This window comes from Anguilla rostrata, chromosome 10 (genome assembly GCF_018555375.3).
Source record: "Anguilla rostrata isolate EN2019 chromosome 10, ASM1855537v3, whole genome shotgun sequence".
In the NCBI taxonomy this organism is placed as follows: Eukaryota; Metazoa; Chordata; class Actinopteri; order Anguilliformes; family Anguillidae; genus Anguilla; species Anguilla rostrata.
Window position 1 is genome coordinate 40761927 of NC_057942.1, and position 26707 is coordinate 40788633.

Sequence of the window (26707 nt, forward strand, 5' to 3'; positions counted from 1 at the left end):
CACTTTCCGTAGCGGAAGTATTTTTTTCTTACGGAAGCAGCGTTGCAGCCAGCAACAATGGCGGACGCCTTTGGAGATGAGCTGTTCAGTGTATTTGAGGAGGAACAACCATCCTCCAAGAAACGAAAAAGCACTGGTGCTGGAGCTCATGCAGGGTAAGATGGACAAACTTCGTTTCTCTGGCTGCTGGGTTGTATTGTTTTAAACACGCGTGTGTAATTATCCTCTTTGCGTGTGTCGTATGTCCAAAACATGTGCGGGTGGTTATAGCTGTTAGCTTGCTTGCTAACTAGCAAAATGACACATGGTCTGAAATGACAACAATGGCTAAACTTATTTATAAATGCAATTTAGGTGCCGGTAAGTTACCGACTGAGCGTTTACACACCATTACTTTGCGGTCCCTTTGGGTTGGGTAGTTAGCGGTTCAGTCAACCGAGCTGGCTTGCTACTATTGTTACGTCCGAGCGAACCTAGTGCGTGCCAGTGTAGGCTATGAATAAATGAAAATGAGTTAAACGAACAGTTCTTAGTTATGTGTACGCTATGTTTAAGTATAGTTAGCCAGTTAACTACATGTTTAGGTACACAGCAAGGTGCTTAATGTTTCTGAAGGACTGAAAACATTAAGCACCTTGCAAGAAGTATTATGTGAGGCCTTAATGCGAGAAGTCCATTTTATTGACTTGGTTTTTATTGACTTGTTTTCCAGGAAAGACGGTCAGCATGGGAAAGACAAGGCTGAACAGAGTTCTGCAGCTCCGGGCAAGCAAGACCTGGACGATGGGCCGGACGAGGTTTTTGGGAAGAAGCCCAAGCTCGAGACTGTATCTGCAGAGGAAATAAAGTAAGGGTGGCAATAAGCATCCAAAGACGTTTCATGGGCATTGTGCCAGTTTTTCAATGTAGTGAGATACACCCACCTGATTTATGATTCAAACACAGTGATGGTCATTCCTTTTTCTAAGTAGTCCCACATATACTTTAGGATAGTTGTGTCTGTGTGGATAGACAGTCAACAAACCATGTTTGTAGTTGGCAATTAAAATACTGTATAACTCGATTTCAAAACTCCTGTAGTCTTGCAGACCTGATGCCCAAAGTCAAAGTGGAACAGGTTGAGACTGTGGAAGGCTGCACTCATGAGGTAAGTCTTGTACTGTGAGGAATTAACTGTACAGAATTTCACATTCGATTAGCTACAGCAGGATTGCTGATTGGTCCCTCCTCTCAATCAGGTGGCCCTGCCAGCCAATGAGGATTACACACAGTTGAAGCCTCGAGTTGGAAAAGCAGCTAAGGTAATTGGAGAATGTGTAATGCCTAGTAACTATAGCAAAATAAATAAATAAAATTAAGGTATGTGAAAGACACCTGCATTCCAATCGGTTGTGATAAAGCTTGTCAACACTTTGCTTTTTTTTTTTTTTTAGGAGTACCCTTTCATTCTGGATCCGTTCCAAAGGGAGGCGATCCTCTGCATCGACAACAACCAGTCTGTCCTGGTTTCAGCCCACACCTCTGCTGGAAAGACCGTCTGTGCTGAGTGAGTACGCTTTGGGCGGAAAGGAAATGGGCGCTAGCTCAAATGGTAGCATCTATAAACTCGGACTGCTGTCAGACTGCTTTTAACAGCAAGACTGATTGGGTGTAATGCTTTTAGTCTACTAAGGACATCGGGGGTTTTACGTGTTTATTGGCATTGGTTTGGCATGAAATGTATACCTAAAGAAGTATGTCTTGAGATGGGCTTTAAGGTAGTGGTATTTTCTGATTGACCCTGGTAGAGAGTACTAGATGTTGCATAAGTGATCATTGAAAATTGATTGCCAACTGTTTTAAGGTCCGTTTTTGCAAGAAGTGGCTACCCATCATTTTGAGTGCAGAGGCATGTTGTAGTACTGCAGGAAACAGGAGAGAAGGCAGTTCTGAATGGAACGGGCAGACGTTATTTATTTTTTGTTGTCTTTTCCCACATCAACTCTAGCAGCTTGTGAGGAAAAGTACTGTAAGTGTGTACATTTGTTACCCCACAGATACGCCATCGCCCTGGCTTTGAGAGAGAAGCAGCGGGTCATATTCACCAGCCCCATCAAAGCCCTCAGCAACCAGAAGTACCGGGAGATGTACGAGGAGTTCCAGGACGTGGGCCTCATGACCGGCGATGTCACCATCAACCCCACTGCTTCCTGTCTGGTCATGACCACTGAGGTGAGCTTTTAGTTCGGATTGGCCTGGTGCTGATGGGGATGTCCTGCTTTTATGGGAGTTCTGGCTAACTGTCTGCATCAAATAAAAAAAAATAGTGCATGATGGGATTGAAATGTACAGGGTCGGTCTGAAGTGTGTCTTAACTTTGAATTCTACTGAAGAAAAGGGGAACCTTCTCTATGTCATGGTCCCGCTATTAACATTTGTCATTTTTCTCCCTGCAGATTTTAAGAAGCATGTTGTACCGAGGGTCAGAGGTCATGAGAGAGGTGGCTTGGGTTGTCTTTGATGAGATCCATTACATGAGGGATTCAGGTACGGTGAATGCATTCGCGTGTCAGTTATGGAGTAGTATATCTTGAATTCATGTCTCCTCCCCCCAAAATCAATTGAAAAAATGAACAAAGGAATGAAATAAATAGCTTTTTATTGCTTATAACAACCGTGCAGAGAAATGGTTTGCTACGCTATTGCTGGAAAGGGTTTGTAATTGTAAAGACGAGAGGAAATCAGCTGGGAAATGTTGTGTTCTGCAGAGCGTGGTGTTGTGTGGGAGGAGACCATCATCCTCCTTCCAGACAACGTGCACTACGTCTTCCTATCCGCCACCATCCCCAATGCCAGGCAGTTTGCCGAATGGATCTGCCATCTTCACAAGCAGGTGCGTTCATTTACCTCTCCTGAAGAAGGGAAATTATCCTCTGTCTACAGCTGTTTGTACATTTCCAGTATTTACCTGCGCTAATCTCACTGAATGTGCTTGGAGATTAGTTTTAGTAATTTTAGTCGTCTCAGAGGATGACTATTCTGCCAGCTCACAGGTTAAAGGCCTTTGTTTTGCATTGTTGTTTGCTGTTTTTGCGATGCCAGTGATATCTAAGGGCATCACGTGCTGTTTTTTCGTTACTGCCCGCATTTTACTGGAAGATGTTTCCTAGCACGCACTGTAAATATTTTCTTCCCATGACTCCTGTCTCCGCAGCCATGTCACGTGGTCTACACAGACTATCGCCCCACTCCGCTGCAACACTACATATTTCCAGCAGGTGGCGACGGACTTCACCTTGTAGTGGACGAGAATGTGAGTAATGCTTAAACACTGCTTACATTTTCTCATGTATCTTTAATACATGCATTCCATATGTAAATGTGTTAATTATATTTTTCAGAGCTGAAACATGTCTACGTAATCGGTTAGAATTTCCTTTTACTCAAATATTTGCAAGGGCAGTGGCTCTAACACAACTTTTTTTATCAACCACTGAATTAAATTGTATTAACTTCCTCACTACTTAAAAGAAAGCTTAAATAACAGGTATTTGTAAAACATAATTGAATGTATTACATTGCAGTTATGTCCTTACTTTGACTAGTAGTGCAGTAATTCATGGTTTTCCTTGTTGCTTTAGCACAGACATTTTCTACACTGCTGGGTTTCTGAATAAAGCTCTGTGTATGTGCTACATTTGGGTGGCTGAATTTCTAGCCGGCAGTGTGCGGGGCTGGCTAAAGATCATCTGAGGTGTGCAGCATTTGCACACTCCCCAGCCAGCAAACCTGTTATTATTAAGTCTGCTCGGGCAGAGCCTTGGGTGGCAGTGCCAATGTGCCGAGCAGATATTTTCCAGCGTGACTCAGAGGTACCAGTAAAGGAAGCCGCAGTTCAAGCTGTCTTGACATTTAGTGACACACACAAAGTTCTCTGGAGGATTTAATTCATCCTTTATTTCTGTCGAAATCCAGCTTGCTTTGGCCAAATGAGAACCTCTTTAGTAATTGGACTGCAAGTATTACTGATTCATCATAAGCCTAGAAGCATCGTCAAGATGTTTGTCTATGTAAATCCATGCAATTTATTCTGAAGTTCATTTCTGCATAAATGTGAATGACTTGTTTGTCCTATAATGTTCGGTCCAAGTTCGGTGAGCTATTTTAGGGCGTACGGAAGTGCTCCATGCTGTTGTCATGTATAATTTGGGGTTTCCTACCAACAGATGCACTTAGATTGAAACCTTGTGGTTAAAGTGAAAGAAGATGGACTGTTGTGCAATTTGCAGTTTTTATAAGTGTGTTTATGTTAGAAAAAAGAAGACATGGCATGCTTTCGCTTTCGCTCTTGGGGTTGAAATAAGGAGATGTGAGGAATTTAAAATGGCGGATTATATTTCTGTTATAGAGAAATGTTTTTCATGAGAAATATTTTCTTGGGTAAAATGATGAAAGCACATTCCCACAGCCATCTGACTGAGGTGTTAACGCAGTTCTTGGGTTTTTAAAGTAATCATTTATTTTCTTTCGTAGAAATGTCAGTCTTTATTGATGCATCCTGCGTTCTGTTTTTCAGGGCGAATTTCGCGAGGACAACTTCAACACGGCTATGCAGGTGCTGAGAGACGCCGGGGACTCTGGGGGCAGCAGTGGTAACAAGTGGGACCCCAAAGGCCGGAAAGGGGGCACAAGAGGTGTGTTGGGAGGGGGTTGGCAACAAAAAGCAAAAAAAAAAAACTGAAGGATTTGGTGTTTAATAATTACATGAGAATTGTTAACTCAGAAGAGGAACTGTAGAAGCATTGTATTTAAAATGCACAGAATGTTATTGTCATTATTTTCATCATTAATTGAAATGGGACACTGAAAGGAGAGGACCGTGGACAATAGAACAAGAGAGTGAGGACTGTATGGTTGGGTGCTGAGGGAGCTAATGAAGATTAGCCCTGTTCTGAAACTGTTTGCTGAACCAGTATGCGCATCGGGCAGAAAATCTCACACATCGTTTCCCCCCGCAGGGCCCTCCAACGTCTTCAAGATCGTCAAGATGATTATGGAGCGGAACTTCCAGCCCGTCATCATCTTCAGCTTCAGCAAGAAGGAGTGCGAGGCCTACGCTCTGCAGGTGGCCAAGCTGGACTTCAACACAGGTCAGTAAGCTTCAGCTCAGCTTCAGATTGTCTGCAGTGTGTGCATCATCATATACATATCAGTGCTGTCTGTCTGCTTTCCATTCAGGCTTTTAGTTTCTGCTGGTGCAGGTTTATATGCATATGCAGAATGAATAAAATTCATTTCAGCTTGGGACAAATGCTGGTATATGATATTGGCTCAGCTAAGTGGCTTTAATGCATTTGGATCTTAGCACCTGCCATTTTGCTCAGTTTGCTAAAACTGCACTGTCAGCATTTTTCATTTTCCTAATGTCCTTGCAGCCATGTTCTCCACATTGCCGTTTGATGGGTTGTGGGAATTGAAGTTTACATATGTGATCTCTGATTAGCCAGATTAGGCTGCCTCACTCGCTCTTTGTTCACATGGCAGATGAAGAGAAGAAGCTTGTGGAGGAGGTATTCAGCAATGCCATCGACTGTTTGTCCGATGAAGACAAGAAGCTCCCGCAGGTAAGAATTTATAAACAAGGTGTGTGTGTGTGTATTAAGGACAAATTGAAGTCAAAGTGTATAATTTGATATGGGTTGTGATAAATATGAGTGTGTACATGTAACGTCATTCTCTGCAGGGGAAACGGCTCTTGTGTCAGTCTCTAAACACTTGTATACAGCAGTCAAATTACTGTGTATCTAAGTGATAACAGACCTTTGCATAGGAAAGTTGTACAGCTTTAAAATGGAGAGAGAGTCTGTGTGCTGAAATCTCAAAAAACAGTGCTTTTTGTTGGCTTCTGGTGGCTTTACAGTGTATAACCACAACTTACACTTCCTGTTGTGTTCTGTGTCGAGCTCCTCATGTAAAATCTGGGACGTCTGGGTTCTGGCTGCACAGGAGTCCACGTGATTGCAGTTAGTGCATTGTAGCCAGCGTAGCCTGCTTGTGATGAATTTGTGCTGACATTGCATAAGATTTTTTATTACATTTTTTTTGGCTTGTTTTGGTTGAGAGCGTAATGTTTTCCAGTCCAATCACAACTCTCCAGCGTCTCTTTGATCATTAAGCCCTTTATTGTGTCGTTAAAGACGGAAGTGAGCTCTCCTCCTGATTGTAGTTCCCAGGCCTTGGGTAATGTAGTCCAGCCGCTGCTTTGATGTGTTTATAAAAGCTGGAGCCTGGTTTATCGCAGGAAGGCTTCTGTTCCTTTGTGTGCAGTGTATGTCTCAACAGGGAGTCTTTATAAGGGGACCAGATCCTTTTAAACAATTGTGCATCAGCAGCAAACCTTCATGTTTTATTTATAAAACAGTTTACAGTGAAGAAGTGTATATACGTATATGAACATCATAGAGGTATTCTGAAATTATACATGGCAGCTGTTGTCCTGTCACCAGTGGGAGGCATATGGATTTCATTTTAATCCCGGTGTAGATGTACAGTATGCGGGCAATTCAGTGTTTATTTTCCCCCACGGTGATCAAAGGCTCAGAAACAGGACTGTTGGGTTGGCTATTGAACAACCTTGCTGGTGAACACAGAAGAGTGAGCCTGAATAGGATTAGTGTAGTGCAGCTTACAGCAGTGCTGGTTCTTCACTGCAGTGGATGGCGACGTTGGAGTGACATCATTACACATGTGAAGTTCTCCACATGCACACCCATGTCTGCAGTTATACTAACCCCCCCCCATCATGTCCTGTTTGAGAGTAATTTCGTACAAACGTTCTCTGACTGTTGCCGTACGTGTGTAGTATAGGGTGGCAGTGTAGTATAATGGATAAGGGGCTGGTCTTGTAACCTAAAGGTCACAGGTTCGATTCTCAGGTAGGACGCTGTCGTTGTACCCTTGAGCATGGTACTTAACCTGCATTGCTTCAGTATATGTCCAGCTGTATAAAATGGATGCCATGTAAAAGTTGTGTAAGTCTGGATGAGATTGTCGGCTAAATGCCTGCAATGTAATGTATGTGAAAGGTGGAGCACGTCCTGCCCCTGCTGAAGAGTGGGATCGGGATCCACCACGGAGGACTGCTCCCCATCCTGAAGGAGACCATAGAGATCCTGTTCTCAGAGGGGCTGATCAAGGTCAGTTCCTGTCTCACGGGCCTCTGTAATCACTTCAAAATGGATTCTGCCTGGGAGAGCAATGACCCTGTCCCCGAGGTGGACACGTACCCGCTGTTTCTCAAAACTGATTAGTCCAGTCATTTTTAATCTTGTATCTGCCCTTAATTGTAGGTAATTGTACTTTAATGTGTACTTCAATTAATGGTTATACTTTGGCAGTCTCTTCTCTCATTGTGGAATTGTGGGATAGATGCTCTATCATGTGCCAGCTGGTAATTGCCCTATCTTCCCTTCTAGGCCCTGTTTGCCACGGAGACCTTTGCCATGGGGATCAACATGCCGGCCAGAACGGTGCTGTTCACAAGCGCTCGCAAGTTCGACGGGAAAGATTTCCGTTGGGTAAGGCGAACGATGCACTTGACTTTTTGTGTCCATGGTCACTCTAGAGAATTCAGTCGTTCATGGTTTGTCATTTTGATTCATGGCCTTCCAAGAGAATTATGAGATTTGTGATAATTGTCGACCTCTGCATTTTTGTTTGGTGTTCACCACATAGTATTTTGTGCTCATTTTGTTTGCCAGAATTGTAGTGTTGGATCCTGTCTGAATAGCTTGATCTGACTTTCAAATTTGATTGATTTTAGTTGCCATTTGGTCTGGAAACTACAGCTTTGTAGCAAATTTGAATTCTTGTTATATGTAGCTATTGAGTGTCACTACCAACTGCTTCACAGTTCGCTTTAGCCATGGCATCCCAGCTGTGGTGTACAGGCCTGTAATGTTCCTGGGCTGTATGCTCTGTATGGGCAAACGGGGGATTAAAGTGGGTTGGCTTACAGACGTGTGCGGGCATTGCAGATCACTTCTGGGGAGTACATCCAGATGTCGGGCCGGGCTGGCAGACGTGGCATGGACGAGAGGGGCATCGTCATCTTCATGGTGGACGAGAAGATGAGCCCGACGGTCGGAAAGCAGCTCTTGAAGGTGAGCGTCGTACCCGAGCTGCAGCGTTTTACTGCACAACCGAGCCAAAACGCTTTACTGCACACCCAAAACGGTTTACTGCACACCCACACCAAAATAGTTTACTGTGTATCATCGTATTGGGCCAGAAATGCTCTCCACAAATATCTGCATGTGAGATGGGCCTTTTTTGGGTCTCACAATGGCAGTTGTACTGTCAGGGCAGCCCATTCTGCCTGGTTATACTGCAAGCGAAATATAGGAAGTGATATATCCTCATTCCTCAATATAAATTCAGTTTTTATTTCTACTGGAATTTATTTCAGCTGTAGTGAAACCTGATGCTCAGCATTTACTCTGCAGTACCCGGGAAAAAAAAAACTTTTGCAAGCCTTTTCCAGCCTGTGTCCATCTTTCAGCTTCTAAAGCCTTCGCCATCATAAACGCCTTAACATGTTTGGGACAACTGGTCTGTAGTGATTAAATTACTCTGTTTCAACAGGTCAGCTGAGAGAAGCTACACAAACTGTTATTCCAAATTTTTGTGATATGCTCAATGCTTTATGGTTTTTAACAAACTGACTTTCAGTTTTGGATCTAAGTTATGTTTGGTTAATAAATTTGGCTACTCTTTTTCATAGCTCCTGCTGAGTAAATTCTGTGCATCAGGGTTCACAATGGTTTTTAATGCTGAAATGCAGTTATGTTCACTGTTTATCCATGAGTGTCCGACGCATGCATTGTGCACGTGTTGTCACGTGACATCAAGTTTTTCCTTTGACATTATTGGCCACCTCATCCCTGCCCTAAAGAAAGCATGTAACCCACGCTTAGATGAGTTCTTTCACAGGGCAGAGTGCTAAAAAAGAAAGAAAAGCAGTAATGGGACAAGGCCTCTTTTTATGTTGGCCTGTGGGGTCACATTGTGTGCACATTTCCTCATTATTGCCTACAGTGCAGACGGTTTGGTCTGACTCGACCTTTGTCACTGCAAGTCGCAAAAAAAACATACAGCAACTATGTATTTAAAGTGCCTTCACTTTTACTTTCACTGGTAAAATTGTAGATCCCTGAAAATGTTTGACAAAATATGTTGACAGTCAAAACTTGAAATCATGTTGAAGGGACGGTTAACTTTCTGAAGTTTTTTTAAAGTATTGAAGTTTTATTGAATGATGAAGGAGTTAGATACAGAAGTTTCCGATGAGATGTGGACATTATCATTGCAGGTATAGGGGCATTTATGAGCCTGTGGTTTAAAGTAAGAAAGCACTCATCAGCTAAGTCCAGAACAGCTTGTTCAGCAATGTTCTGTTGTCAAAACAATGTACTAAACATTGCTGCAAATGCATTTTTATTTTAAAATAGTCAGTATGCTGGAATGTTATTGGTGCCTAAAGGATTAAATTATATCAAATGTCCCCCCCCCCCAATATATGAGAGAATTGATTATTATTAAAGATAATAATGAACATGAAAATGATACTGGGGTGAAAAACTCACCAGCAGAGCGTAATTTTTACATGCGTCGTCTTGTCACGTGACCTCCCTCAGGGATCAGCTGACCCCTTGAACAGCGCCTTCCACCTGACGTACAACATGGTGATGAACCTGCTGCGGGTGGAGGAGATCAACCCCGAGTACATGCTGGAGAAGTCCTTCTACCAGTTCCAGCACTACCGGGCCGTGCCCGGAGTCGTAGAGAGTGAGTCCCGACACCGACGGCCCGTTCCCTAATTTCACCCGGCCGACCGATTCCGTACCTCTCTGAAGTGCGCCAGGCTTTCCTTAGGATTCATATGAATTCTGTTAATTTGGTTTTACTGCAGTAATTTGTCAGGAATGCTTCTTAACCACGCCGTAAGTCGCGCTTGTGCAAACATGAGTCTGAGGAGGACTCACCACATGTAACTTGTGGGCGGCTGATTGACCAGCAGGGGTCGCTGGTGTTTAGCGAGACACTCATCCTGTCTGGAGTGAAAACCCTCCAATCACTGGGCGTCATTGAAAGCAATTGTGTATTGTTGCCCTTTGGGACTCCTGGCCTTTGTATGCACTGTCCATTCAGTAGATCAGTGCATTACCAGGGTGAGCCACTCTGCAGCACCTGGAGTATGTCATTTATGGGGTTTTTTTTTCCTCTTGTAGAAATGAGGAAACTGGAAGTGCTCTATAATGCGATAGAAATCCCCAACGAGGAGAGCGTGGTGACGTACTACAAGATCCGCCAGCAGCTGGTGAAGCTGGGGAAGGAGATAGAGGAGTACGTCCACAAGCCCAAATACTGCCTGCCGTTTCTACAGCCCGGAAGGCTGGTCAAGGTGAGCCTAAAACAAGATGGCTGCCCTCTGTGTGTGAGTAAATAAATGACTGAAAAGAAGGCCAGATGGATAGGACCATTTATGAAGTTCCCAGAACAAGCGCACGTTTCCCAAATGGCTTGTGTTGTTTTGTCTGGAAGGGATCATTCCGTGGGTAGAACTTGTTTGTGGGCCTGTGGTTTTGCTGTTTTTAGTTTCTTCCTGTTACTTTTTTTAGTCCTTGAACCATGATATCTCTTCATGGAGATGTTTATGAACAGATTTATGGTCAGAACATTCTCATGAAAACAGTTTAAAAAAAAAAATCTTGTGCGTAATTGCTGTACAAAGAATGTGAGATTCAGTGTTCACACAGCATGCTTGTTCCTGAGTTTAAATTCCTCAACGTCACCCATAATCCTCGGCGTGACTCCGTTAAGGTCGTGAGATTGTGGTCATTCTGATTGTCCCTGTATTGCTTTTAATAAGCAGTGCATATATTAGTAACTGGCATCGACTTTGAATGTGGAACACTGAGAACTGAAATGTTTTTGACAGGTCAAAAATGAAGGTGATGACTTTGGATGGGGAGCTGTTGTCAATTTCTCCAAAAAATCAAATGTGAAGGTAAGTCCTGAAAGTTATTGTAAAGATCATGGTGTTTTAAGATGTTCTGCTGTTTAGTTTTGCAGTATAGGGCTGTAAATGTTGCAGAGGACATTTTCCGCGTTCTTGATGATTCAGTATTTGGGCCTATGTTGACATGTTTACCCCTGGCTGCCCTTCAGTGTGTAAAAACACAGGACGTTTCCTGTTCGTTTTATCTGTAGTAGAGGGTGACGGCTGTGGTGTGTGTTCGGTCGTCTCTCGTGTTTGTGGTGACTTTGTCGCGGTCCGCGTCCTCTCGCAGGGGAACACGGGGGAGCTGGACCCCCTGTACGTGGTGGAGGTGCTGGTGCACTGCAGCAAGGACAGCGTGAAGAACGCCGCCACGGAGTCCGCCAAACCCGCCCGGCCCGGGGAGAAGGGCGAGATGCAGGTCCGTGTGCGCGGGTTTACCCCCCGATCCTGGGGCACTCTGGCCCCCGTTTAACAAAAGAGGGCCTTGGTGCAGTGGAAAAGAAATAAAGACGACCTGCAAGTTTCTGGAGAGAAATGGGGGAGGAGGAGTCTGCAAGTGTACCCTGGTCCTGGGGCACTCTGGCCCCCTGTTTAAAAAATAAAGAGAGAACCTTGGTACAATGGAAAGGAAATCAAAAAAGACCTGCAACTTTCTAGCATCCCCCCCCCCCCCCCATTTTATCATTTTGGTCAATACTAGAGAGAGAGCCAGGAGAAATGCGATCACCGGAAGGCTACAGGTTCAGACAGTGCATAGTTGCATAGTTTCATGCTGATAGCTTGGCGGTACATTACACATTTGAAATAAGAGCGCGATAAGTTCAGTGTTTATTGATATTTGTGAGTCATCAGCCCACACAGCTGCTGTACAGGCTGAGTGTGAGCCAGGGCGATGGGACACAGCTGCAGAAATTTGGAAAGCATTCCTAAGTGTTGTGGTTTACTCACCAGCATTGTAAGCAGAGAATAACAGCCAGCGCTTTCTTACCAAATATGTGAAAGATCCTCCCAAATGCTTTCAGAACGTGATAATCAACAGTCAGAATCCCATTGCAGTTAATATGCACTTCATGCATTTAGAGCCAACCTTTCATTGTGCGACTGTGTTTGTGACAGCGCCTCACTTTGTTTTTGTCCAATTAGGTCGTTCCCGTCATGCTTCATCTCCTCACGACCATCAGCTCGGTGCGCCTGTACATCCCCAAAGACCTGCGCCCCCCGGATAACAGGCAGAGCGTGCTCAAGTCCATACAGGTGAGGGGCTCCCGCTGGCTAACGTTAGCGCTGTGCAGAACCCCCGCTTCCGCCCGCCGTCTCGTGCTATAATACCAAAATACATCATTTTCCACTGTGTACATTGTGGAGGGGGAGGTAAATTTTACGGTAGAATACTGCCAGCTGGGTTGCCAGAACTTTACCCGTTTAAATAACAGTAACAATGTAGGAAGCTTACGGTCGCAGGCTGTACATCAGATGCATAAAAAATGTTAAACGTGTCATGGCGTTTCACCGGAATTTTTATACAATTATTTACATTTCAGTAGTTTACAATGTTGTACTCTTGCTGTTTTACAGTTTTTTACCATAAAATTCAGACGTAATTTTTTACAGTGTAGTGTCCCAGAGCCAAAGTGGTTTCCTGTATGGCTTTTCCTCGTTCCTGATTAATTTGGTTTTGTGCATTGCGGTCTGAGGAAGTGCAGCTGAAGCTTTCTTCCCTTCCGCACTGAAACAGGAAGTGCAGAAACGTTTCCCCGACGGCGTGCCCCTCCTGGACCCCATCGACGACATGGGCATCAAGGACCAGGGCCTGAAGAAGGTCATCCAGAAAGTGGAGGCCTTCGAGCACAGGATGTACTCTCACCCCCTACACAACGACCCCAACCTGGAGGCTGTCTACACCCTCTGCGAGAAGAAGGCACAGGTTGGTCCCTCTCCATAGACGCACACACACACACGCACACACTCACACACGCGCATTCTTAACTGAACTTTCTAATGCTGATGTAACAATCAAAGCAATGGAGTTCTAGAACACTGACTTGGAATTTTGGAAAAAGGCATGAACACGTTTGCAGGTAGTTAGCCATTCCGAATTAGGGTGAGAACTGGGGAATGTGTAGCCCCACGTTGGGCACTTAAATTATTATTATTATTATTTTTTTAATCCAAAATTGATTTATTTGTTAACAAGGAATATTTAATGACAGTGTGAGGCACAGTAAATGTGTTTTTCATTGTGCGCTCCTCTGTTGAGTCGAGACTCCAGAGTTTGTGCAGAACAGCAGTGTGTCAATGCAGTGTGTCCTGTTCCCTTGCGCAGCTGGAAGTGTTGACACTGTGGTTTCAGCAGCGTGTAGTTTCCTGTTTGTACACGGCTGGGATTATCGCCCCGTGCCACGCTCTCTGGGTCAGAGGGGTAACCCCGGGCGACGGCTGTCCTCAGAGCCGCTTTCCGTTTTGGCACGCCCGTGCTTTGATCTTCCCTTTCGACCGTTTGCTGGTTCCTTTTTTTCTCAGGATCTGCCGCTGTCACTAGGAAGTGGAACTGTGTAAAAGGTTTTTCGGACCTGCGTTGTGAACCTATGTGAAAATGTCATGTGAAAATTCGGTTTTCATCAGCCAGACTCGCAAGCAAAGCTATACAGACTGTAGCTCTCTCCAATCAAACTCTCTGCTTAACATAATTGAGAATAATCCGTTTTTTTAAAAAACTGTCTGGTGTGTGTGTGTGTGTGTGTGCGTGTGCATGTGCTTGCTTTTGTCTATGGCGTGTGTGTGTATCGTGTGTGTGTGGCGCGTGCGTGCGTGCGTGTGTGTGTGTGTGTATGGTGTGTGTGTGTGTGCGTATGGTGTACGTGTGTGTGTGTGTCTGTGCTGCACGTGCGTATGATGTGTGTGTGTGTGTCGCGCTCCTCAGGTCGCGGGGGACATCAAGGCGGCAAAGCGGGAGCTGAAGAAGGCGCGCACCGTGCTGCAGATGGACGAGCTCAAGTGCAGGAAGCGCGTGCTGCGGCGCCTGGGCTTCGCCACTTCCTCTGACGTCATCGAGATGAAGGGCCGCGTGGCCTGCGAAATCAGCAGGTACGGAGTCCCCCCCCCACCCACACCCTCACCCCCCTGGCACACAGACGCACAGAGACGCACACACACAAATGCACACGCGCACACGCACACACACAAGTGCTCTGAAAGGTCGTGTTTTGGCGCTGACGCCTAACGGTTGTGTTTCCAGCGCGGACGAGCTGCTGCTGACGGAGATGATCTTCAACGGCCTGTTCAACGACCTGACTGCCGAACAAGCCACGGCCCTCCTCAGCTGCTTCGTGTTCCAGGAGAACGTAAGCCGCCCCCCCCCGAACGCTCCGGACAGTCCAGAGATCAACCTCCAATGTCCTCGTGTTCGTGTTGCTGCTAGTTCTAGTGATAGTGCTCATGCTCCTGCTAGTTCTTGTGCTCGTGCTCATGCTAGTGCTCGTGCTTGTGCTAGTTCTCCTGCTCGTACGGATTACAGGAGAGTCTCATCTCTCACTGCTGAGCGACGGAAATGTGTAGGTGCCTGCTGAACAGCTAGGGGGCGCAGCTGTAGCAGTAAATAGGTTCCCTTGTTGGCTTAAGCCCACCCCCTCCACCCCCCGGACAGTACACCTCAAACTTAAAACATTTTTTACCACAATTATCTCCTGAGAAACATCCAGCAATCTTAACTATAAAATAAAGAAAACGCATCTGTAAACATTTTATTTTTGGGCCTAGCGTCGCTCGCACAAGACGGTGTGGTACAAGCAGAAAGGGTGGAGTCGTAAATTGTTGTTTATTTTTAAGCAGCCTGCGCGTCTCACGGACCTCCCAAATTACCGTGGGAGATGACAGAGCGGGGGGTACGGTCTGATGCAGCTCTCTCTCTGGAGCATTCATGAGTGGGGGAAGCTTCTCCCCGAGTTCCCTTTTTGGTCTCAGAACTGGAGGCGTTCGAGGCTCCTGAACCTGTATTAAAAACGCTGATAGTCGTGTCCGAAAGGTGTTGCTTGAGCCTGACCTTTCCGAAAAAACCCAGCTCTGCTGTTCCTGCCAGTTTCCTCCCCCTGCCTCGTCCTTGGCTGTGCGTTCTCCAAACTGCCTCGTGTGTAAAATATGCCGTGTGAAACCGTACCCCGGTCAGGTCGGGGAGAGGCACGACTATAATTAGGGTCGAGTCACAGAAAACGTTTCGACTGGGGGGGTAACTGTGTGATTGGCGACGCTCAGCAGACACAATTTGTTTCACATTTCTCAGTTGTCAGTTGATGGGAAATTTGTTTGAAACATTTGAAGTTGTAACATAATTTACAGTGAGTATGTTTTTCACAGGATAGCTCTCGGCGTTTTCTGTGCACCAAAATGCGTGGAGGGTCAGGGAAAATTGGCAGCTTTGTAAAGTCAGATTGATTGCCGCCTAATCATGACTTTATTTGGGGGTGAAGAAAGTCTTGAATTGAGATTTAAATGTGGGTTACATATGGACAGGGAAAATGTGTTTAAATACTTAATGTGTTCTTTAAATGCCCCTGGGCTTTGGGGGAGCCAAGGCAGACATCATGGCAGTAGTGTGTAAATTGGCCTAGAATGAGATGAAATGAGATAAAAACCTGTTAATCTGGCAATGGGCCCTGTTTTGGGGACACTGGTCTTAATACACAGATTAGGCTAAACGCTGTGGACTGCTGTGGGGAGACAGAGCGTCTGCGTTGGGCTTATAAACTGTTGAAAAGCTTTTCCTGATCCGACTCCTGGCCCTCAGGCCAAGATCTGGTCATGCCAGAATGCCCGTCTCTTTCCAGTGGCACCCCCTCTAATGGAGGCACCATTGACTTCATTCACCCACCCTTATCACTGGCCACGCCCAACCGTTGCCGCGAGGCCTGGAATGCTTGGTAAATAAGTGCATATGAGAAGCCAAGCCTGCTTCAGCCGATGCTTATGACAGGATATTATCAAATGGACAAGGTGTAAAGTCCATCGAGACGTTGATTAATGGAAAATTCAAGATTGCGTTAATAAATCAACTGTGTACTATATGTTTTGGCAAAAAGTCAAAAGGCAGTCCCCGCAGGCTGAAGCGATTCAAGATACACTTCATGGCCCAAAGTATGTGGACAGCTGATGTCCAATATCTCATCTAAAATTATGGTCATTGATATGGAGTTGGTCCATGCTTTGCTGCTACAACAACCTCCACTCTTCTGGGAAGGATTTATACTTTATATGTCTATACAGACCTCGCTGTGTGCTCGGGGGCATTGTCATGCTGGAACAGGAGAGATGGCCTTCTTCAGACTGTTGCCACAAAGTTTGATGCACAGAATAGTCTAGAATGACATTAAGATGTGCTTGCACTGGAACTATGGGGCCTAGCCCAAACCTTGAAACGCAGCCCTAGACCAAGGGCTGTCCACCTTCGGTCATGTAGTGTAAAAATGCGCATCACAAATTGTATCCTTGATGAGACTCTCATCAGCCAGTATACATCTGATGGATAAAGTTAGTGTTTTAATTATGAAACCCATTGCTTGCTTTTTTTCTGTCGTTATTATGGCAACCATCTTAAACCCCCCCCCCCCCCACCAAACAGTCAGGGTTTCCCCCCAGCACTCAACTGATTCGGTGATAAGAGGCTTATCTTCATTTCTTTCCCCCGCAGTAAGTCAGCCAGCGAGCAGATAGAATCTAAGCAAAGATGTCAGTAATTTTCTTCTTGTTGCGCAAGTCAGTGGGAGAGAAGGCGGTGCCTCTTGGCTTGTCTATAAGATGGACATTTATCATGGATTCAACAGCCCTGCCTGTGCTACATCTATCGCCATATCCTCAGATTCATCCGCTCGTTATGCTACATCTGACACGATGCCCACAAATTCATCCGCTCATTTGGCTATATCGAGCTCCCTCTGCGGCAGCTTTGTTGTAGGGGTGTGTATTAACCAGCTAAATGCAACCCAGAAGCAGAACTCTTAAGGCCTATATGTAACATAACTGCATCCCCATCCTTAAAACTTGGATTAAAGTTTTGCAGCTACATTCAGTAAGAAAATTATAAAGTTTCAGGGTCAACTCGTACTGTGTGCAAATTCAAAATGACTGCATCACTTTCCTCAAAGTTGGATAGCTGCCTCAAGCAAGTGTTACTTTCATTGTTTTATTGCAACTATATTCAGTTCTATAATAAAATAATAATTTTCAGGAACTGCTGACTCATGCTGGAAAAAGGAAGTGCTTTATTCATTATGAGATTCATAAACCGGTGTATACCTCGGGGTTATCCTCATGTGACTCCTGGAGTGATGACACTCTCTCTCAGGCTAATCCCCCCCCCCCCCACCCTTCACTCTCTTGCTATTGTGCTGCTCGTGGTAAGTGAGCGCAGAGCTTTAGGCATGTTAATCGGGACGTTGTGGAACAGTGGATTTGGATGTGCTCATTAGCGCATCATTGCCATTATGAACTGCACTGCAGAGAATGGGCTAGTTTTGTTACTTTGAGAAACGTGGTTTGAAACAAACAGCAACAAGACCTGACGAAGCTAACGCACTCGCTAACCTCATTCGATGTTAAGGGCCTGTAGTTTAACCATATACCTCTGCTACGCAGTCGTCCATTTCTATGAACCAGGTGAGCCCTAGAAGTGATAGTAGCCTACTGAGGGACATTTTAATGGAATTGACATGTAGTTCATTATTCCTGTGTGAATGTGTCAAATGGGACCTGTTGAAAGGCCCGGAGCGACTGCAGGGGGGTCTGTAATGTGACTGTCGCTAATGGAAAACTGGCTAAAAGCAAAGGACCAAGCTAATGTGGGTTTGTCATGCGGGTTCGCTGAGGTGTTCTGTTCTATCCTACACCTCTGCCCGACGTTTGGTTCTCTTTCAGGCGAACGAGATGCCAAAGCTGACCGAGCAGCTGGCAGGACCCCTCCGACAGATGCAGGTAGGCCCAGAAGTGCCCGAAATTTTTTTCTGAGACGTTTTTCTGTCTTTCTGTTTGGGGATGATGTTTAGCCGTGTGTCTACAAGTGGTTTGTCTTGGAATGATACTTACGCGCACAAACAGAATTCCGAACTTGCGCTGCATACTTAACTTGCCGAGTGCCCAAGTTTATTCTGGTGTGTTTGTTAAGTTTCACACAGGTGGTTTGCCAGTTTAATTTTAGTCTATTTAAGCCTGTGGTAACTTGCGTATATGGGCTAGAATGAATATTATTAGAAGTGTGCTTTGGTGCTTCTGTTTGTGTTTACCCTTATATATCTTGCCTTTGAACTGGCACCCGAGTCTGGGATGTTCTGGTTAACGCCGGGCCCAATCTCTGCTTTCAGGAATGCGCCAAGCGCATCGCCAAGGTGTCGGCCGAGGCCAAGCTGGAGGTGGACGAGGAGACGTACCTCAACGCCTTCCGCCCCCACCTGATGGACGTGGTGTACACCTGGGCCAACGGCTCCTCCTTCGCACAGATCTGCAAGATGACCGACGTTTTCGAAGGTTGACAAAGATGCAGAAAGCTTTCTTTTTTCAGTTTTTTTTATTCACTTTTTATTTACATTACACAGATGGAGGAGGGGGGTTGGGGGGGGAGTTAACCTTTCAAAATGGTTTCCTTTTCTTTTCCAGCTGTATTTCAGTTTGGTTTTTTGCTTTTGGTTTTTCTTCCAAGACCAGACTTTCAGTTCCTGGTTTAAGTAATTAAAATGTGACCAGCAATTGGAGGAATTGAAATTTAAAATTATTTCTGTTCCTCCCTTTCTCCTTAACGCACACACACAATACACAATTACCGTTGCACAATACAAGACGATACAATTAATGGCACTGGACAAATCGGGAGCACTTAGAAGATGTTGTACTGAAGGAAGTTCTCGTCTAGTGAGTAGGGTGAATTCCACATGGATTTTGGATCGCTGAGAGAACACTGTCCTCCAGGCCTGCACACGTTAGGGGGGGGCGGGAGGGAAGCTGGTTTTATCGCTCGCGTGCTGAGCCTGCCCCACCCCCCCACCCCACTTCCTGTCTCCACAGGAAGTATCATTCGCTGTATGAGGCGCCTGGAGGAGCTGCTGAGGCAGATGTGCCAGGCAGCCAAGGCCATCGGCAACACCGAGCTGGAGAACAAGTTCGCCGAAGGTACCGTCTGTCCCACCCCCCCACCCCCCCCGCCCGTAGAGTCAAAGAGAACTCACAGCACTCCTGTTACACTTAGAAGTACTTGCCATTGGCACTTGAAAGCAGGTCGGTACATGTTTGGAGATAAACTATCACTGCAGCTAAGGACTTGGCAGACGCCTTTAATAGGCCGATTTTGCTCATAGAATGACTTCACGCCTCTTTTAAACGATTCATTGCCAAAGAATAACCCTCAAATAAGCATGTCTAAAGGCAGTATCTAAAGTGAAAATTGAAAAGAAAAGATTCTAACGTGTGATTTTTCTCCCCAGGTATAACGAAAATCAAGAGGGATATCGTGTTTGCTGCCAGTCTTTATTTGTAAAATTTTTTTTTGGTTCTGTCGTGCACAGTGGCGAGACGTTGTCAAGGTGCTCAAGACTAGATGTCCAACACTTTTTTTTATTTTTTATTTTTGTTCATATTAAGCATGCTTTCTTCGGAAAGCACAGAAGCTAGCTTTGTACATAATTTTAAGGATTTTAATAAACAAAATTCAACATAAATAATTTTTGGTTTACTTTTTATAAAAACAAACAAAAAAACATTTCTTTTTTTTCGTGTGAATGTATTGGCATATAGCTACACTAATATACGGGTGTTTGTGAAGAGGACAGAAGGAACTTTGGTAGCAGATACAGCAGTCCAAAAAAAAAAAAAAAAGGCAGTGTTCACAACGAGACTGAATGAACTTGTTCTGTAACATGTTCTCGGCTCCTTCAGACTCGCTCGTGCACCCAGGAGCTCGCGATGCTCTGATTGGTTCCCGGATCGCCGGCGCTGGTTAGCCGTTAGCGAGTGCTTCCGTAATGGTTGCCGTTGGTGGGGCTCTCCTGTAGGCAGCTCTGGGGCATGTCCACCTCCTCCTCTTTGTGAGCCGCCACAGGCTTTTTAAAGAAGTCCGTCACACACGTTACCTGCAGCGAGAAAAGAGCGCGTCTCTGTCAGGCAGTTTAAAACGATCCTTTTCAAAATGTGTCGTACCGAAGTACGTCACAGCGACTGTGATGTTGTAGGTGAGATTGGCTTTACTGTAAAAAAAAAACCATTTAAAACACATTTGATCTTTTCTAGTTAATTGATGGCACATTATGGAAGGTTTAAAGCAAAATGTATAATTCAATGCAGTTTAAATGAGCTATTCTTGAGCCACAAGTTTGTGTATAGACGCATAGACACACACACACAATGTATAAATTTAACAGTTTGATTCTGTGGCCGCCATTGTCATCATAAAGAAGCAGGTGTTCATAAATCAGTTGAGCGATGGTAAAAAAGTGAATAGTGAAATGGTGTCAGTGTACGAGCCTGTAGGCCCTACTCACAATCAGAATGGCTATGATGGCTCCCTGTATGTTCATAAATCAGCTGAGCGATGGGGAGAAAAGTGAATAGTGAAACCGAGGCTGGGTACGAGCCCGTAGGCCCCACTCACAATCAGAATGGCTATGATGGCTCCCTGTATGTTCATAAATCAGTTGAGCGACGGGGAGAAAAGTGAATAGTGAAACGGTGTCAGTGTACGAGCCCGTAGGCCCCACTCACAATCAGAATGGCGATGATGGCGCCCTGTATGTTCATAAATCAGTTGAGCGACGGGGAGAAAAGTGAATAGTGAAACGGTGTCAGTGTACGAGCCCGTAGGCCCCACTCACAATCAGAATGGCGATGATGGCGCCCTGTATGAGGCCCACGAGGACGTCGCTCCAGTGGTGCATGTAGTCGGAGATGCGGGACAGGCCCACATAGAGCGCGGCCGCAATCAGGAAGAACTGGATGGTGGGCAGGAGCAGCCGGGCCCATTCCGTCTTGAGCCTGACCTGGTAGTACAGCTGGCATGGAAAAAGACATTAAACAGCTGACATCGGTGTTTACAGGCAACATTTATATAAAGTATCAGTTACTAATCCAGACTTTTAAGACTTGGACACGTTTGGTTCATTTTGTGAAACGTCAGTTACAGAAGGAGAAGTAGCAGCTTCCTTTTGTCAGTTAGGTTTCCAGATTCTTTTTCCTCGTACGGAGGATCAAAGCTTTATTTTTATGCAGCTTCACAGTTTGCCTCGACAAGTTTGAACGTGAATTACAGGGAATCACTAATTACAGGGCATGCTGCTTACTCATCGCCAAAATTCCCTAGATAGTTGCACGTTGTGATTTCTCGTCTGGTTGCAGAATAATTTATGCTCATCAGAAGTATAAAAATTTTTTGTAAGCGATAAGTTGTTTCCTGTTGCCATTTCACTGCTAGTTTTAAAGCCTTGTGTTGGCTCTCCTTCGCGAAGCTGGCTCAACAAAGCTGGCAACAGGCAACCTCTGACTGATGGGTGTGTAAACGACGATGGCATCACACATCCTGTGACTATGGCGTGATGATGCTGATGATCACGCCATACAAGCGTTGAAGGAGCTTGGAAAAAACAACCAGTTTGCGCACATTCTTGCGTTTATTTAAAAAGCGAACTCCACACGCACTTTGTAGCCTAGCCACGCCTTAATGCTAAATTTCCCTCCGTGCCCATAACATTCCTCTGCATGTGAAAACAAGTGGCAGTGTGGTGTTGGTTGTTATCTGGAATAATCATTAGCTCATGTAGGCCTTGCAATTAAAACATTTTGGTTCTGTCTGAAGCTGTATCCTCCAGGTTTTATTTCAGTCTCAGAGCAACATCAGACAGAGTTTGGGATGCTTAATATGGGTGACTCATGTCTGAGCTGAGTACTTTCCCAAGTCTGGGCTCCCCACTAATCAGCCTCAGCTGTGTGCTCTTCTACTGTGATGTAATAGCCTTTCTACTGTGTTGCAATAGGTTTTCAGCACAACTGAGGACAACCTGCCTAAGGTAGGTTGACCTAAGCTGAAGTTTAGTCAGTAGAAAAAGCAGCTTAAAGATGCCTTGTGGAACCATGTAGAACAGCGGTAACCAACCCTGTTCCTGGAGATCTTCTGTCCTGCAGGTTTTTATTTCTGCCTTAATTTGGCCCACCTGACTTAATTGGCACAACAGAGATCTCTCGCTGTTGAATGAGGTGTGCTTTGTTAGGGTTAGAGGGAAAACCCACAGGACCACCAGGAACAGGGTTAGTTACCACTGATGTAGAATAACCACTCCCATCCAACTGCAATGGAGGTTATTTTCTGACAAAAAGAAAAAAAAACTAGTAAGATTAAAAATGCATTGAGTCATGTTAGAAATTATCTTCCACCCCATATTTCCTGTCATCGGTGCCCTAACGCACGCACACAAATGCACTAGCCATTCGCAGAGGCTACCCAGAGAAATGTATACCGTGTTGAGTTAGATGGTATTTGGTGAAAAATATTGGCTGTACAATGCTTAAAATCACTATAGGTTTTGGGGGAAACTACATTTTTATCCACATGAATGTGAAGAGGTAGCTTAAGCTTGCTCTTTACAGTAAGAACACCCCAGTAAGAACAGCCCAATGAAAGCAGTGTTGGGGAGAAACCACTATAAGTACACAAAAGGCACGGCAATGCTAAATAGCGTCACTGCGCTCAGGGAACGGCGTGTTTTTGTTGGAGTGTAAATGTACAGGGTTTTTTCGCGCCTGTAGAAACGCAGGCCCGATCGGTATGGCGAGGGTCGCGCCGAACTGCGCGCGGCGACGCCGCGGACGAACGCCTTCGCAAGGAGTACTCCGCGGCGAGAAGAACGCGGCATCGCTTCTGACGTCGCCTCGGCAACAGAGCGCCCGGATTAAACAGGCTGGGCCCGTTTGGGCCCGGTTGTAATTTTAATTAAAGAAAACACCACGCGGGCCGCTTTAAATATTTGTTCTGCGCTTCAAACGGGGAGGACAGAATGTGGGAATTGTTTGTTTGTGTTTTGTAAAATGTCCGAGCGGTGAAGAAGAAAAGCTTCTCTACCACACCTCCGCTCCTGCTGGACTTCAAAAGTCAACCCCCCTGCTGCTTCTGAGGTAATCTAACCCACCGCAGACGTACTGCCAAACAAAAAAACGAACTCCCTCCCTCAGAGTAATCGCCTGTAAACTACTGTTGTGATTGACTGACTTAACTAGAAAGTCTAGTCCGTGAAAAGGGGAACTCGTTTTCTCCTCGCTTGTCAGGAACAATACAACTTGGCATACGGATTTTCAGAGATGAATGTGGCATGAGCTTTACATAAACATTTTTTTTATTTTAAAAAAGTTGCGACGGATCCAGCCGGTAACTTCCTTATGTACAGGACTGCAGTCCTCTCAATGATTTCACACGCTATTGTAAAAGGTGAATGCTGAGTGTGAGCGAGGACGTGTATAGCAGTGCCTGTGCGGTTCTGTATCTCACACTAGTGTCATTTTTCTTTGGTCCCACAAGTACATTCTCAAATGGGCACCGTTATACTTCCAAGTGAAAAATATAAAAAATACATTTCGATCCATTTCTAGTGGGCCGGTGGGGGTGGGGTGGGCGGCAGTGTAGTACATTGGGTAAGGAACTGGTCTTGTACCCTAAAAGTCACAGGTTCTATTCCTGGGAAGAGACACTGCCCTTGTACCCTTGAGCAAGGTACCTAACCTGCATCACTTCAGTATATATCCAGCTGTATAAATGGATGCAATGTTTTTTAAAAAAAACAACATTTTGGATAGAGCATCTGCTAAATCTCTGTAATGTAATGGGTGGGGTGGGGTGGGGTGTGGTGTGGTGTGTGTGGGGTGGAGGATTAAAAGTGATTCAGACGTAGATTGGGCGCATACTCACCGTGAGGAACACCATGCAGTACATGGAGAAGGAGGAGTGGCCTGAGTAGAAGGACAGCCTGTGGGAGGGAGCACAAAGGAAAGGTGAGATCATTCTGCTCTCTCATTGTGGACGGGCGCTGCACAAACACGCGCACCCTGCCATTTCAGACGGGTGTTTTCACACCCTTTGTTCTCTAAAATAACACGGACACGCGCTGCACCAAACGTCCCGGAGATTCGGCTTGGCGAGAGGCGCTTCGATGGGCATGTTCCAGAATTAATTGCACAGGAAGTAGGACGGTAATGGGAATTACCCGCGGAATCTAGCACTTTATACTAAGTGCTCTAATATTACCATTGCAAGCATTTAGCAGATGCTCCTATCCAGAGCAACTTGCGCAACTGTGTAATAATGGTGCGCGTAGGAGAAACTAAGATGATTTAATGAACTATGGCCCTTTCCAATATTCAGTTATGAGGTATTTTATATTGAAAGGGCGGAGACCAAGGTGATGTGCGGTAGAATTGAATAAGGCAGTTCAATTTTTAAACCTAACATGTCTGCTATCTTATTTGACAGCTCTGGAAAGTGAATTATAATACGAGTCATATGCAGTATTAAGATTTTCGGATTCCGTCTGGCGCCTCTGACCTGGCCTCTGTCACCATGGCGCTTTCCCCGGTGCAGGTGAAGTTCTCGATGTAGCCCCCCGACTTGCAGTCGATTTGGTCCCACACGGGCTTGCACGCGTCCAGGAAGTGCGGCCGCAGCCGGCCAATCGTGAACTTCGCGATGTCGGTCAGCGATTGGTTCATGGCCGCGCCAAACACGAACGTGCCCACGGCCTTGTAGACGCAGGCCACGTAGTTATTCCTGATGGAGGACTTCGAAGTGATGCGCTTAAAATACACTGAAAGGCACTCTCCCAAGACCAGCTGTCAAAACAAGACACACAAAGTCAATGGCACAGATTCATTTACCATTGCTATATGAATGCTTATCCACCTGAAACCGCTATGCATATTATTATGGCAAATAAGCATAAGCAATTGCCTGATTATTTATTATTATTTTAGGCCACCTTTGTGGTGTATACCAAAATAGAAAGCAGCGCCACAAGTTTTTAAAACGCAGTTTCCAGCTCGTGTGGCAGGAGTTTGTCATGCTGGATATTTTAAAATGCCTTGTGCTGTTTATAGGATATGAAAGAATACTTCCCATGCATTTACACATGTCTGTTTACATACAACATGCCAATTTCGTCCATGAGTGTTCAATTTAATACACTAGATCAAATTTTGCTTCCTTTTAAATTTTTTTTATTTTTTACACACATCAGAGCGTTCCGTGTTAAAACAAATCTAACACATCTGATTCAGCTCTAACGCAGTTTACATGAGTCCAGCAGGACAAAATATACAGATTGTTAACGCACATGGGACAAAGAAGGTGGGTAGATTAGGGGAAGAAGAGAAAATCACTTACAGACAGCAATACAAAAGGAATCATGATCCCGCCCAGTAACTGATAGGATATGGTGTCTTCTTTGTGGGGGTATTTGATGGAGTCATCGTCACAGAAGAATCCGCGTTTGTACGGACTGTTCCGTGGTGTGAGAATTAGGAATGGGAGTCCAGCTAGCAAAAGAGAACATGGAGAAAGAGTTTCAGAGCTTTTGGGAAGAAGAGACCACAGAAGAGACATTTCTAGTGAGGGAATTAAGTTTTGAAACAGACCGGTATAATGAACAAACAGGAACACACACTTCCTCCCGTTACTCTAGCTCATATCATTTATTGAAGTTCAGTAACCACAAACAAACAACAGTCACTTTATTGTTGCTCTTTGTAGATCACCAATAGACCGACAAAGACATACGAGTTAAATGACGACGCTGTGGATTTAAGGGTTATAAATTCAAATTACACTGCATTAGTGCCCTGCCAGCAAGGTCAATGGCTAGATTCTCATGCCAAAACCAGCTATAGAAAGGCATACAGCCAGCATATTAATGACCAGACTGAAAGCATTGCTGGCTGTGTGCCATGCAAATAATGTAATTAAATAAAAAATATCTTAAAGTAGTACTAGATTCCCAGACCATCCTGAAGCTTATTACTCAAATATTCTGTCAGTTGGGACACAAAGCATTTGCTGCTTGTGCAACGTAAAGTTAGGTAAGTGTGATTATTTGAACAATTCTGTCGTTCTTGAATATGTACATCAATTAAACAAAGCAGAGAGAAAGGAAAAGATAGTAAAGTTGGTACAAAGATATGGCAGGGATGGTACAAATAGTGTGCCAGTACTTATTTGCATTTGTACGTCTGTGGATATTCTTACAAGAAATGACATGGGTTTTATTGCAGTGTAATACTTTTTTACCCCCAGCTGTTTTGTATGTAGGTTGCTGCAGTGCAGACCTATACTGGGTCATGCTTATGACCTGAAATGCAAACTTACTGAGATTAGTCTAAGATGAACATTTCAGAGACGTGGTGTAACAGGACGGAGTGTAGCACAGTGGGTAAGGAACTAGACTTGTAACCGAAAGGTCGCAAGTTCGATTCCCGGGTAGGACACTGCCGTTGTACCCTTGAGCAAGGTACTTAACCGAAATTGCTTCAGTATAAATGGATACAATGTAAAATGCTATGTAAAAAAGTTGTGTAAGTCGCTCTGGCGTCTGCTAAATGCCTGTAATGTAATGTAACAAGATCATGTTGTTTGCTGCTGTGCCCACAGCTTGTTGGCATGGTTCGAAG

The 26707-nt window shown here is 45.0% G+C and overlaps 2 protein-coding genes and 1 long non-coding RNA gene across 3 annotated transcripts in view; 2 read left to right on the forward strand and 1 right to left on the reverse strand.

Annotated features, from left to right (window-relative positions):
* mtrex (Mtr4 exosome RNA helicase) lies at positions 1-19737 on the forward strand. Its single transcript, XM_064297151.1, has 27 exons — positions 1-155; positions 713-847; positions 1081-1147; positions 1239-1301; positions 1434-1546; positions 2037-2211; positions 2436-2526; positions 2748-2872; positions 3194-3292; positions 4556-4673; positions 4998-5129; positions 5524-5603; positions 7065-7175; positions 7455-7556; positions 8016-8141; positions 9675-9825; positions 10269-10441; positions 10979-11047; positions 11331-11459; positions 12185-12295; positions 12777-12965; positions 13962-14125; positions 14277-14382; positions 17945-18001; positions 18388-18550; positions 19085-19189; positions 19501-19737. Exons 1-27 carry the CDS (start codon positions 58-60, stop codon positions 19551-19553), a joined length of 3105 nt encoding a protein of 1034 aa, XP_064153221.1. The 5' UTR covers positions 1-57; the 3' UTR covers positions 19554-19737.
* LOC135233525 (phospholipid phosphatase 1-like) overlaps positions 19525-26707 on the reverse strand; it is a 13495-nt gene continuing 6312 nt past the window's right edge. Inside the window, exons 2-6 of the mRNA XM_064297152.1 lie at positions 25428-25579; positions 24594-24877; positions 23961-24018; positions 20884-21060; positions 19525-20145 (exon numbers count right to left, since the gene is read on the reverse strand). Of these exons, the coding sequence (XP_064153222.1) occupies positions 20020-20145; positions 20884-21060; positions 23961-24018; positions 24594-24877; positions 25428-25579 (797 nt within the window). The 3' untranslated portion in view covers positions 19525-20019. The remainder of the gene's footprint in view (positions 20146-20883; positions 21061-23960; positions 24019-24593; positions 24878-25427; positions 25580-26707) is intronic.
* Positions 20414-20972, forward strand: LOC135233526 (uncharacterized). The gene is made up of 2 exons (XR_010323858.1): positions 20414-20505; positions 20837-20972. It is a non-coding gene; the product is annotated as an uncharacterized LOC135233526 (long non-coding RNA).